The 14,081-nt window shown below is 36.5% G+C and overlaps 1 protein-coding gene across 2 annotated transcripts in view; it reads right to left on the bottom strand.

Moving 5' to 3' along the window:
• Positions 1–462: 462 nt before the first annotated feature.
• The window catches only part of LOC137251031 (uncharacterized), a 44,813-nt gene continuing 31,194 nt past the window's right edge, over positions 463–14,081 (bottom strand). For both annotated transcript variants that reach the window (XM_067784892.1, XM_067784891.1), the window contains exons 2-3: positions 3,294–3,411; positions 463–1,366 (exon numbers count right to left, since the gene is read on the bottom strand). In XM_067784892.1, the coding sequence (XP_067640993.1) occupies positions 1,143–1,366; positions 3,294–3,411 (342 nt within the window). In that variant the 3' untranslated portion in view covers positions 463–1,142. The remainder of the gene's footprint in view (positions 1,367–3,293; positions 3,412–14,081) is intronic.

The following is a 14,081-nucleotide window of genomic DNA, read 5'->3' as shown; positions in this document are numbered from 1 at the left end:
ACCCAATATAGATGTACGCTTCTCCCTGTCCCGATTCTCTCCAGGAACTGCTTACACTCTACAACGCATTTAGATGATGTGCTATGCGAGATTATTGCCTTAATTGCTGCTTGGCTATCAATATAAAAGTTAACACGATTGCAGCTTGGGATATTTTCTTCCAGGGTTTCTATTGCTTTGGTTACGGCTACTATTTCCGCTTGGAAAACAGTACAGTGATCCGGCAGCCTGTAGGATCTGTTTATTTCCGGATCAGCACAGTATACCGCAGACCCTACTCCTTCCACTACTTTGGAACCATCTGTGTACATATGTATCGCCTCGTCCGCCATTTGAGCACCCTTGCGCCAACCGTCCACCTCTATTGTGGCCTTAAGAGTAACGGTTGCGCTGCAGGAATTCAAAAATACCATTCTATTACAAAAATTGCGATTAAGTTCAATATTTGAAAATACCTACATATGTATGTATTTTTATTGCAAAGCTTTATTATTTATGTATTTTCAAGTTTTTTATTTTATTGCTAAAAACATTACATTGATATCATTGTTGGAAATTTATTTGTGCGAATGTTTTTGATTTAATAGTAGGTCCCTGTTTATTGGCGGTGGTTCGTGTTTCATTATGGTGTGTTGTACATATATTACCCTTATATGTTTGCATATAATTTTCATTTATTGTACCACAAAATTTCAAATGTTATAAAATTATTTAAGAGGTTTTTTCTCTTATTTATCAGGTATGCATGGTATTGTAGTGGTAATGTTATCTATATTATGGATATTCTTTTCTTTTGTAAAAGCATATTTGTATAGTAAAACTTATTTAAATTTAAAAAGCCTTTTTAAGTAAATCGGTAGCTTCTGTGTGTTGTTATATAAAAACATTTTATTATACAGAGACAGACATAAAAGCGGTACAAATACAAGTTTTAACAATGACATTTTTTGCGATATAGAAACATTTTTTAAAATTATAGAGGTATTTTTGGGATACATTTAAATGTACGAGTATATGGCTCTATGTATATATATATATATGTATATATGTTTGTATATAAATTTATATTCGAGTGCATATAAAAGTGCATTGTGTGACTCAGAAAATATTTTTGTATGTATATTATCTTATTTTTGAAACATTTACGTTCTGGAAATTGAGAGTGTATCCAAAAGGAAGACGGCACCATTAATTATCATTAACGAACCGGCAGCGAGAGCATTGCGTTTGCGATCCTTATTCAAAAACTCGTTAGCATCATGCCATTCATCGATGATCAAAGCTCCCGAAGTAACGAAGAGAATGCATCCCATAATAGCGATGAGTGCATTTAAGCGTTTCTCCACAATCGAGTTAAGAATGTGTCCTGAAATAGGTTCAAAATTATTAATGGTTTGAATCGATACATATCAATCATAAAAACCTATATACAAAATCTGAAAGTGTGGAAGTTTCAACCTATCTCACTTCCAATGAAAAATATAGCAATGCTTCGGATGACAACAATGTGCTCATCTAATCATAAAATGGAAAAAAATGAAACGCTACAGCACTAAAATCATAATAGGCATGTTTAACTCCAGGAAGAGCAAGAAAGAGGTCGAAAAACTGAGCCTCAATGATCAATATCACTTTACAGTAACCATATTCATCAAGTGGTAGTGATCGACGGAATGTAAAGCAGCACAGATCACCTGGATGAGTTCAATCTACGCATTAGAGACTTCTATACTTCTGTGTTGTTGTAGCAGTGCTTCGCCACATCCAATAAGTGCGACCGAACATGGATGGGGCGAAGCAATGCTACAACAACAACAACAACACGCTCCTGTGTAGCGTAGAAGAATGCGCGCAGGGACACACCGACCTACTCACTGAGCACTCTTATACCTAGTAGTCGGAGCACAACTCTCACTCACTGCGTGTGTTCGAGCTGACTCGTAAAAACAACTGGTACGAAGAGGAATGTTGCATTGTCTCCAAAAATAAACACGCGCGGTGTATGTAGGAGTTATCATAAGGAGAAGTGGGACGAGATACGCTCTAGTAAGAAAAGGAAACTTGAGACATAAAGACACGAAATTTTACCAGAAACTCCAACAGATGGGGGAATGTTTTAATACCAAGATGAATCGCTGCCGGATTGATAATGTTTGCCGATATACAGAGCGTGTTTAAGTCACTACTAAATAGTGAAGCAGATGACGAAACCGATATCCCAAATACTGAAATACTGACAACGACGAAATAAAAATGACAATAACACGAAAAAAAGTTTAAAGAGCTCAGGGGCTCTATTCGCTAACTGTGAGTTTTAATTCTGATTCTGTAAAGCAAAACTGTGAATAAAAAACTCACTGATAAAAACTTCGTGAGTTTTCTTGGCAGCCAGTGTACACTATTGTGACATTCAAAACTTATACGCACTGTTGCAGAATGACTTTTTTGTTTTCATGGCGTTTGATGAATATCATCTCACTGACATAAGACTTTTACATTCAGCGCTCATTCAGCAAACCAATGTGCACAATAATTTACAGAATCGCATGAAAATTTATATCCCGTTTCACTAACAGACGAAGCTCTGGCGACCCCAAGCTCCTCATGGAACTTGTGGGTAGGGAGGTAGGGATGGCCTGAGGGTTTAATGTTGTAATTTAAATCGTTCCCGAGATGGTCGGGCTAGCACCTTAACGGTGCTGTGTTACCGGAGCGAACCGGATCTGTATCCGGCAAAGGCCCATCACATCGGTAACACTTCCCAAAGCCTTCGGGTAGTAACCTTATCGCTACAACAACAACAACAACCAAACATCAACTCTTGCAGTTTGCAATTCAAGCGTAAGTGCTCAGGATAATCCACCAAAAAGCAATCCCTTAAAGTCCAATGTAGAACTGCACTTGTCAACAAGTGCTTTAATCTCTCCCGGTGCTCTGAATTGACGTCAGTTATAAGGGCCATAATCACCTAGACGACTAAGCGCTATTCAATGAAGACGATGATTATTAGCGCTATACGTAATATTTTGAGTAATGGCCTATCTTTCCAAAATGACCTTTCTAATCAAAAGATTAATATATTTCACAGGAGATACTCCATCCGTTAGATACGGTGCAATCTATGCAGCAGCCAATATATAGTTATCTTCATAAAAATAATTTCCTAGGCAATGAATTTCCAATGAGTTAAGATTTACCCCATCAAGAAATATTAATTACAAAAGCCCTTGCCTTTTTTTTGTAATGTAGCTATATTTATATACATGTTATAAATTAAATAAAAATTTACTCACCAACAAGCAATACGCCGCAGATAACTGTAAAACCACCCAGCGTACCGCAGACAATCATTGGTCTGGTAGATAACGCACCAGAAGTCTCCCAAAGCACAATGCAGGCAATGGCGATACCCTAAAAGTATATAAAATACAGTTACGAGTTAAAAAATTGTTTTCTTTAAAAGTGGCATTATGACATTAAGCCTATGTAGCATTACAGTAAAAACAAATGTACGAAATTCATTAAAGAAATTTTAAATATTTTAGAAATATCACATGGACCCATTCTGATTTTGCAACATAAGGACCTTTATATTACTTTATTGAGGACAAAAATACTATTCATAAATTTTAACCATGATTGGAGACAATAAAGAGATGCCGAAAAAAGTTCAAAAAAGTTTTAATACAAATCTTTTTTGTTTTTTTATTACCCAAAATCTATAATATAGTTGGCTATATTACAAAATAGGTTTGTCCCCGAAATGGTTAAGTTTGTTGCACAGTGGCTAAAGTTAAGATTTTAATATATTGAGTATAGAGTAATCTCAACTCGCTTCGCTAAGCCGTTTCCAATCAGCACCAGAACTTATATTTGATATCGCCATTGAAAATCAAAAAAAAATTTTCACATAGCAATCTTAATTTTCGCCCCTTTATAAGAACCACCCTAATACGCATGCTACATATTTCATAACATCGTTTCCAATCGGCACCAAAACTTATATTTTATATCGCCAATGAAAACAAAAAACTCTCCATATAGTAACCTTAGGGCTTCATTATGTAATGCGAACGATAGCTCAGGCGAACGATTCGCCTCCAAACGATTTCGTCTAGCAATGGTATTCTCTATCATTTCCGTTCGGTCTTAACGTTTCTTAATTTATGTCAAACAGGAAGTCGAAAGCAACTATCAATTAATATATTGCCACCGTTTAACAGAGTACAAATACACTAACGATTCGGCTCTGAGGCGAAACGAACGTTCGTCTCGTAATAGAGAATAAGGCTCTTAATTTTGACTCCTAATAATATAAGAACCACCCTAATATGCATACATACATACTTCGTAACATCAACAAAAGAGCAAATCCAAACATAATTTACATACAAAAGTAATGAAGCATGATATTGAAATTTTTTTTTAACCTATAAGTAACAATAAAAACATTTCTAGGTATAAAACTAACTTGATGATTTATTAAAAGCACGCAACTCAAATAGCAATTAATCAAAGAACTGTTTATAATTTTTAAACACAGCACACCTTTGTTTTGAACTTGAAAAATTATTATGCTTGTTATTATGTGTAACCGAACATTACATACTCAGCTGAGAGCTTTGGAGACAAAATAAGGGAAAATCACCATTTAGCAAAATGAACCTAGGGTAACCCTGGAATGTGTTTGTATGACATGTGTATCAAATGAGAGGTGTTAATGATTATTTAAAACGTAGTGGGCCTTAGTTCTATAGGTGGAGGCCTTTTCGAGATATCGCAATAAGGGTGGACCAGGGGTGACTCTAGAATGTGTTTGTACGATATAGGTATCAAATTAAAAGTATTAATGAGGGTTTTAAAAGGGAGTAGCCCTTAGTTGTATATGTGATGGCGTTTTCGAGATATCGACCAAACTTGGACCAGGGTAACCCAGAACATCTTCTATCGGGTACCGCTAATTTATTTATATATGTCATACCACGAACAGTATTTCTACCATGATTCCAATGGCTTTGGATTTCGCCCTGCAAAACTGTTTCATTTTCTTCTACTTAATATGGTAGGTGTCACACCCATTTTACAAAGTTTTTTCAAAGTTATATTTTGCGTCAAAAAACCAATCCAATTACCATGTTTCATCTCTTTTTTCATATTTGGTACAGAATTATGGCATTTTTTCATTTTGCGTAATTTTCGATATCGGAAAAGTGGGCGTGGTCATAGTCGGATTTCGGCCATTTTTTATACCAATACAAAGTGAGTTATATAATAAGTACGTGAACTAAGTTTAGTAAAGATATATCAATTTTTGCTCAAGTTATCGTGTTAAGGGCCGAGCGGAAGGACAGACGGTCGACTGTGTATAAAAACTGGGCGCGGCTTCAACCGATTTCGCCCATTTTCACAGAAAACAGTTACCGTCATAGAATCTATGTCCCAACCAAATTTCACGAGGATTGGTAAATTTTTGTTCGACTTATGGCATTAAAAGTATTCTAGACGAATTAAATGAAAAAGGGCGGAGTTAAGCCCATTTTGAAATTTTCTTTTATCTTTGTATTTTTTTGCACCATATCATTACTGGAGTCGAAGCTTGACATAATTTACTTTTACACTGTAAAGATATTAAATTTTTAGTTAAAATTTGACTTTAAAAAAAATTTTTTTTTAAAGTGGGCGTGTTCGTCATCCGATTTCGCTAATTTTTATTTAGCAAACATATCGTAATAGGAGTAACGTGCCTAACGAATTTCATCATGATATCTTCAACGACTGCCAAATTACAGCCAGCAATACTTTTAAATTACCTTCTTTTAAAAGTGGGCAGTGCCACGCCCACTGTCCAAAATTTTCTAATTTTCTATTTTGCGTCATAAGGTCAACGCACCTACCAATTTCATCGCTTTATCCGTCTTTGGTAATGAATTATCGAATTTTTTAGGTTTTTCCAAATTTTCGATATCGAAAAAGTGGGCGTGGTTGTAGTCCGATTTCGTTCATTTTAAATAGCGATCTGAGATGAGCGCCCAGGAACCTAAATACCAAATTTCATCAAGATACCTCAAAATTTACTCAAGTTATCGTGTTTACAGACGGACGGATAGACGGACGGACGGACGGACGGACAGACGGACGGACGGCATGGCTAAATGAATTTCTTTTTTCACCCAGATAATTTTGATATATAGAAGTCTATATCTATCTCGATTAGTTTATGCCGTTACGGATTACCGTTATGCGAACAAAGTTAATATACTCTGTTAGCTCTGCTCAGCTAAGTATAAAAATGAACAGACTTTTATTTTGTATAGAGGGCGAGCCATTGTAATAAACGCATATATTTTAAGCAACTTGTATAAACAACAAGCAATATCAAACTAAAAGCAATACAATTCGAACATTTTTAATACATAAGTCAAATGATAATAAACTACATACATAATTCCAAACGCAATGCATTTGGATAGTAAAGAATTTCTATAACAATAAGGTAACGAAAAGGCCGATGAGTTGGCAAAGGAGGGTGCAACACTGGCTGAATCGACAAGAGACGTCCCAGTCGGTTTGGGAGAAATTAAAAGAAGAGAGGAGTTGCATATGATGCATCAGGCAGGAAAGGCGTGGACAAAAATGCAAAAGTTCTAAGATCATGTGCAAAGCCTACGATATTAGACACACAAATTGGCTCATATCTCTGAAGAGAGAAGACTTGATGGGCATAGGTACTAACTGGACACTGCCTTCTGGCATCACATGCAGGAAGAAACGGATGAGCACGCTCTGTGTTCGTGTCCTGTGCTCGCCGTATTAAGGCTACAGCTATTAGAGGCGGCAGAGTTGCCAGATATCGAGGCAGCAATTAAGCTAGGTCTTACATAATTTCTGGTATTTGCCAAGAGGACGGACTTATTCTATAACATAAGTTCTGGTACTTCTTTGGAGTTCTTTCGTTTGGTCGTCAAACGAGTTCTGGTAACTTATGGTCATACCCAGTCTATATGAGGTCTTTATTGAACGGCCAGTTCAACCTAACCTAACCTATAACAATAATAATATTATCTATAAGGTACATACATGCTTATATATGTGTGCGGATATATATATATATATTTATACTCAGCTGAGCAGAGCTCACAGTGTATATTAACTTTGTTCGCTTAACGGTAATCCGTAACGGCATAAACTAATCGAGATAGATATAGACTTCTATATATCAAAATGATCTGGGTGAAAAAAGAAATTCATTTAGCCATGTCCGTCCGTCCGTCCGTCTGTAAACACGATAACTTGAGTAAATTTTGAGATATCTTGATGAAATTTGGTATGCAGGTTCCTGGGCGCTCATCTCAGATCGCTATTTAAAATGAATGAATGAATCGCACTACAACAACGCCCACTTTTTCGATATCGAAAATTTCGAAAAACTGAGAAAGTGCGATAATTCATTACCAAAGACGGATAAAGCGATGAAACTTGGTAGGTGCGTTGAACTCAGGACGAAGAATAGAAAATTAGTAAAATTTTGGACAATGGGCGTGGCACCGCCCACTTTTAAAAGAAGGTAATTTAAAAGTTTTGCAAGCTGTAATTTGGCAGTCGTTGAAGATATCATGATGAAATTTGGTACGCACGTTACTCCTATTACGATATGTTTGCTAAATAAAAATTTGCGAAATCGGATGACGAACACGTCCACTTTAAAGAAAAAAAATTTTTTTAAAGTCAAATTTTAACAAAAAATTTAATATCTTTACAGTATAAAAGTAAATTATGTCAACCTTCGACTCCAGTAATGATATGGTGCAACAAAATGCAAAGATAAAATAAAATTTCAAAATTGGCGCAAACACATTCTAGAGTCACCCCTGGTCCACCCTTATTGCGATATCTCGAAAAGGCGTCCACCTATAGAACTAAGGCCCACTACGTTTTAAATAATCATTAACACCTCTCATTTGATAGACATGTCATACAAACACATTCCAGGGTTACCCTAGGTTCATTTTGCTAAATGGTGATTTTCCCTTATTTTGTCTCCAAAGCTCTCAGCTGAGTATGTAATGTTCGGTTACACCCGAACTTAGCCTTCCTTACTTGTTTTAGTGAATTTTAAGGTCTCCACTAATAAAATGAACCAAGCCAAATTTAAACAGCTCCAACTTGGAATGATCGTGGAGTTGAAGCTTAAGGGTTTCACACAAATTCACTTCAAATTGAAATTAGGCTTTAACTAACCGGTTTACTTTCGCAAAACGACATATATCGAAATTTCTTTGAACAACACACCACTTAATAATATTTTGAAGTTATACTTCTTAAGGCGGGTTATGAAAAAATTACGAGAGTGAAATTTTAAAAAATGTGACGTAAAAGTCACAGATTTAAAATGCAATACGTGTGTGTTTGTTCACTATTAATTGTACTAGCAATCCTGCTTTGAGTGGGATGTATGTATGTATGTATATTAGACTGGGTCGATTTATTAATCGATATCGCGCCATCGATTTTTTGATAGGATTTAGGCTCAGCCTGCGAAATTTAATTTTTTGACTTTTTTTCGACTTTGCTTCTTAAGGTTTTTTTCATGACCACGAAAAAAAAATTTTCATTTGATTGTAAAATTTTCATGTATACCCTGTCCGACCCAAAAATGTTCGCTAAAAACGTTGGCGATAACAGTTTTTTGAAAAAAAAAAAATAAAAAATATATTAAACAAGTAAGGAAGGCTAAGTTCGGGTGTAACCGAACATTACATACTCAGTTGAGAGCTATGGAGACAAAATAAGGAAAATCACCATGTAGGAAAATGAACATAGGGTAACCCTGGAATGTGGTTGTATGACATGTGTATCAAATGGAAGGTATTAAAGAGTATTTTAAGAGAGAGTAGGCCATAGTTCTATGGATGGACGCCATTTAGGGATATCGCCATAAAGGTGGACCAGGGCTGACTATAGAATTTGTTTGTACGATATGGGTATCAAATGAAAGGTGTTACTGAGCATTTTAAGAGGGAGCGGGCCTTAGGTCTATCGGTGGACGCCTTTTCGAGATATCGCCATTAAGGTGGGCCAGGGGTGACTCTAGAATGTGTTTGTACGATATGGGTATCAAATGAAAGGTGGTAATGAGTATTTTAAAAGGGAATAGGATTTAGTTCTATAGGTGAACGCCTTTTCGAGAAATCGCCATAAAGGTGGACCAGGGGTGACTCTAGAATATGTTTGTACGATATGGGTATCAAATGAAAGGTGTTAATGAGTATTTTCAAAGCTAGTGATCCTTAGTTCCATAGGTGGACGCCGTTTCGAGATATCGCCATAAAGGTGGACCAGGGGTGACTCCAGAATGTGTTTGTACGATATGGGAATCAAATGAAAGGTGTTACTGAGCATTTTAAGGGGAGTGGGCATTAGGTCTATAGGTGGACGCCTTTTCGAGATGTCGCCATTAGGGTGGGCCAGGGGTGACTCTAGAATGTTTGTACGATATGGGTATCAAACGAAAGGTGTTACTGAGCATTTTAAAAGGGAGTGGGCATTAGGTCTATAGGTGGACGCCTTTTCGAAATATCGTCATTAGGGTGGGCCAGGGGTGACTCTAGAATGTGTTTGTACGATATGGGTATCAAACGAAAGGTGTTACTGAGCATTTTAAGAGGGAGTGGGCATTAGGTCTATAGGTGGACGCCTTTTCGAGATATCGCCATTAGGGTGGGCCAGGGGTGACTCTAGGATGTTTGTACGATATGGGTATCAAACGAAAGGTGTTACTGAGCATTTTAAGAGGGAGTGGGCATTAGGTCTATAGGTGGACGCCTTTTCGAGATATCGCCATTAGGGTGGGCCAGGGGTGACTCTAAAATGTTTGTACGATATGGGTATCAAACGAAAGGTGTTACTGAGCATTTTAAGTGGGATTAGGCATTAGGTCTATAGGTGGACACCTTTTCGAGATATCGCCATTAGGGTGGGCCAGGGGTGACTCTAGAATGTTTGTACGATATAGGTATCAAACGAAAGGTGTTACTGAGCATTTTAGGAGGGAATGGGCATTAGGTCTATAGGTGGACGCCTTTTCGAGATATCGCCATTAGGATGGGCCAGGGGTGACTCTAGAATGTTTGTACGATATGGGTAAACATTTCAGCACTTGTAGTTTTAACGGTAACTTGCTTCCAAGTATATTTTTTTCACATTTTCCTATCAAATATACGTTTGTGTCAGCAGATCTAAGTGTAACAAAATTATTTACAGCCATCACGATATTGCAGTATAACTTTTACTATTTTTAATTATTTTAATAAAGACCCTTTCTTAACCACAGTCAATTTCGCAATGACAAAATATTAAAAGCTCTATTTGCACGTCTCAGTCTGTCTAATTATCAACATTGGCGTATGTGAACCGTAATGTATGAATTTACCGTTAGGCGGGCCACTGACTACATTATCTGCGCAAATTCGAGTAATTTGTTGTTGTGAACTCAGTGAACGCAATTCCACTCAATTCCAACAACAGTCTTGTGCAGATAATTTGTGTAGTCAGTGGCCCGCCTTAGTTCAATGGAATTTTTACTAATTTACTCTTTTCTAATATTTATAAATTTTCTTATCATTATTGGACATATAGACAAAATTACTGTGCAAAATATTGAGGAAAAATGAGGTCATTACATTCTATATATAATAAATAAACAGATAACAGTAAAAAAACCAAGTGTTTTTCTATATTTTGACCTTTGACCTCATTATGGCACAGGTTGGCACACTCTTTTCGAGTTAAAAATTTACCACATGAATTATTACATCGAATTGCCTATTTGACCAATCCCTGTACTCAAAATCCCAAAAAAAAAAAAAAAAAACATATAAGCTGCGCCAGGTATAATGTACATATATGCTATTGTTTGTGCATTAAGATTTGATATATCTATATATATAAAGAAGGTTGAATATACATATGTATGTTTATATGCAGCTTCTGCCGATTTTGTTCAAGTTGACAGGATGGCTTTACAACGATCCGGAAAGTGTTCCTTTGAAGTTCCTTCCCGAGAAGTGGACCAGGGACCGATCTTTTCGAATCAAATCTATTCCCTGCTCGATTTACCTGAAATTTATCATATAGGCATCCCTTTGCCAAGATTAGTATTTATGGTACTTTCCTTCTGGGAAGTGTACCAGGGACCGATCTATTCGAACAATTTCTATTCATGATTCGATTTGCCTCAAAGTTGGTATTTATGTAGGCTTTTGCCTAGATTAGTATTTACGGTACTTTCTTTCGGGGAAGTGGACCAGGGATCGATCTATTCGAACAAATTTTATTCATTGTTCGATTTGCCGGAAATTTGGTATATAGATAGCACTTTGCCTAGTTGAATGATGCCCAAGAAATATAACTTCTCACGCGTGTACAACCTTTTTTTTTCAAAACGCCCGTTCTCATAGCTTCATCAGAATACGGAATGCTGTACGTCAGGATTTGTTTCAAAAAATTATCACAGCCGTTTATAGAAAAAAATGTTAGTGACATGATTTTGAAACCAAGATTTTAGCCAAGTCCCTGGGTAAGGGTTACTTTAAAAAGAATGTTGAGACTCGAACTGGCAGCTAAATCATTTATCTTATTTTTAGATTTTTAGCACGCTTATTTATTCCAAATTATAAAAATAAATGTTACGTAAACGTGGCGGTACTCGTCTTTTCAGGTGATATGTGCTTTTGTTTGTAAAGAAATTCATTTAATTGAATGAAATGTCGGTATAGCAAAAAGTATAATTGTCATATTTGTGGAGAAAACGCATACATAATTGTTTGGTGATGCACCCTAGTGGAATAGTACGTATATGAACGATATTGCATCATTCAAAAGCAGGCTATTATATTACATCGGTGCCAGTTCAGTGGCTCTAGCACAGTGGCGGCAATCAATCAAAATGCAAATTAGTCATTCATTCAAGCGTTAAATTCCAATGATAATAAACTTTTCATGCTATGCGATATGAAAATTTTATCGCAATGGTAAATGTGTATATTAGGTTGGTCCTTATAAATCATATTTCCGATTTTTTCCAGTCTCATCCCTTCAAACGGTAGTAAGCAAATAAATAATTATAAATAAAGGGCACGAAACAGCTGTGGAGAGAATTTAGGCCAAGGTTCCCATCCAATTTGAGTCGTGCTCCTTTTGAATTTTTCCTACAAATTGGCGGAACGGGACTTACAAGTTTAACGCTGACTCCAAACCGCACCTGCAAAACAGATAAGTTTTCACTGAATTGGAGTGTTTGCCAAATCAATGCCGGGCGGCGACTCCGCTTAGAAAAACCTTTTTCTAATTGAAAAAAACATGTTTCTAAATTTTTCATGTTTCTTTCCTCGGGAGTTGAACCCAGCATTTTCGGTGTGGTAGGCGGAGCACCCTCCTCCACACCACGGCGGCCGGTAATAAGTACCAAGGTCAAAAATATCACATACAAATTGTTTTCGTTTTATAGGCCTATTGATAAAGTATCAGGGTTATAATTTAGTCAACTTTAACTGTAGTCCCAAACACAAAATTAAAGAGGAAAGTGTCTTCGGCTTTGTGGAAGTCCATATATCTTTCTGAATGAACGCCCAACTATAATGAAGCCCTTATTTTAAGAGTGTATAAATGAAGAAGTTATAAGCTCATTTGTAACAAGTAAAGGTGTCTAAGTTCGGGTGTAGCCGAACGTTATGTATATACTCAGCGTGAGCTTCAATTGTACATTTCATTTCAGATAAATTACTTTTCTACATAAAACGTAGCACCGCCCGTTTAAAAAAAATGTCTCCCCATTTTCTCTTACAATAAAACTTGATAAGTGAAACATCATTGATCCAAACTATATTTTGCTAAGTTATAGCTATTATTCTAGTCTACGATCCTTTTAAACTTGTTTTATATCTAAGTTGCCGTGGTCTTTAACCGATCCCGTCCATTTTTACTAGAAATATTTTCTGCTATAGGGAAAATTTATGTACCCAATTTTATTACGATCCGTTAATATTTCTTCGAGTTATGGCTCCCGAAACATAGACATTTTCTTAGTCATAAAATGGGCGGTGCCACGCCCATTTTTTAAAATTTGAAGTTTTTCCTATTTACTGCTATAAATTCACTTGGGAAATGAAATACCATTGATATAAAGCACTTTTTTGCAAAGATATAACTTATTTTATTCGTCCATGACCCTTCCAAAAATCTTTTATAAAAAAGTCGGTGTGGTCCCTAACCGATTTCGCTAATTTTTCTTCAAAGCATTCCCTGTAATAAAGGTAACCTCTCTACCGATTTTTGTTACGATAGGTTTAACGATTTTTGATTTACGATTAATAATATTTGTAAAATTGGTTTTATCACAAGTGGGCGGTGACACGCCCATTTAAAAATTTTTTTTTCATATTTTTATCAAGAGTCTTAATGTCAGTCCACACGTCAAATTTCAACATTCTAGGTGTATTATTTACTAAATATTCAAGTTTTTTGTGTTTTGCAAAATGTTATATATATATAAAGTGGGCGTGGTTACCATCCGATTTCGCTCATTTTCAATACCAATCTAATATGGGTCCAGATAAGCTCGTGTACCAAATTTGGTGAAGATATCAGATATCTCAATATTTACTCAAGTTATCGTGTTAACGGACGGATGGACGGACGCACGGGGGGACGGACAAGGCTCAATCAAATTTTTTTTCCATATGATTTTAATATATGGAAGTCTATATCTATCTCGATTCCTTTATACCTGTACAACCAACCGTTATCCAATCATAGTTAATATACTCTGTGTGCAAAGCACGCTGAGTATAAAAACGAAACAGAAAAAAGTAAAAGGGAGGGTGACATAAGGTCAACGGCCAAACGGTTGTTTCTGAAGCGATAAGGACACTCGCCGAAGGTACTAGCCCGACCATATCGGGAACGATTTAGTATGACCACATGAAACCTCCAAGGCCATACCGCCCTCCCACACCCTAGATCCATGACGAACTTGGGGTCGGCAGAGCCTCGGCTGTTAAAGCAGCAAGATTTGCCACGGGTAG

This window comes from Eurosta solidaginis, chromosome 4, assembly GCF_040869045.1.
Source record: "Eurosta solidaginis isolate ZX-2024a chromosome 4, ASM4086904v1, whole genome shotgun sequence".
NCBI classification, from domain to species: domain Eukaryota; kingdom Metazoa; phylum Arthropoda; class Insecta; order Diptera; family Tephritidae; genus Eurosta; species Eurosta solidaginis.
The sequence above is the reverse complement of the archived record's forward strand: the minus strand, read 5'-3'. Positions and strand labels throughout refer to the sequence as shown.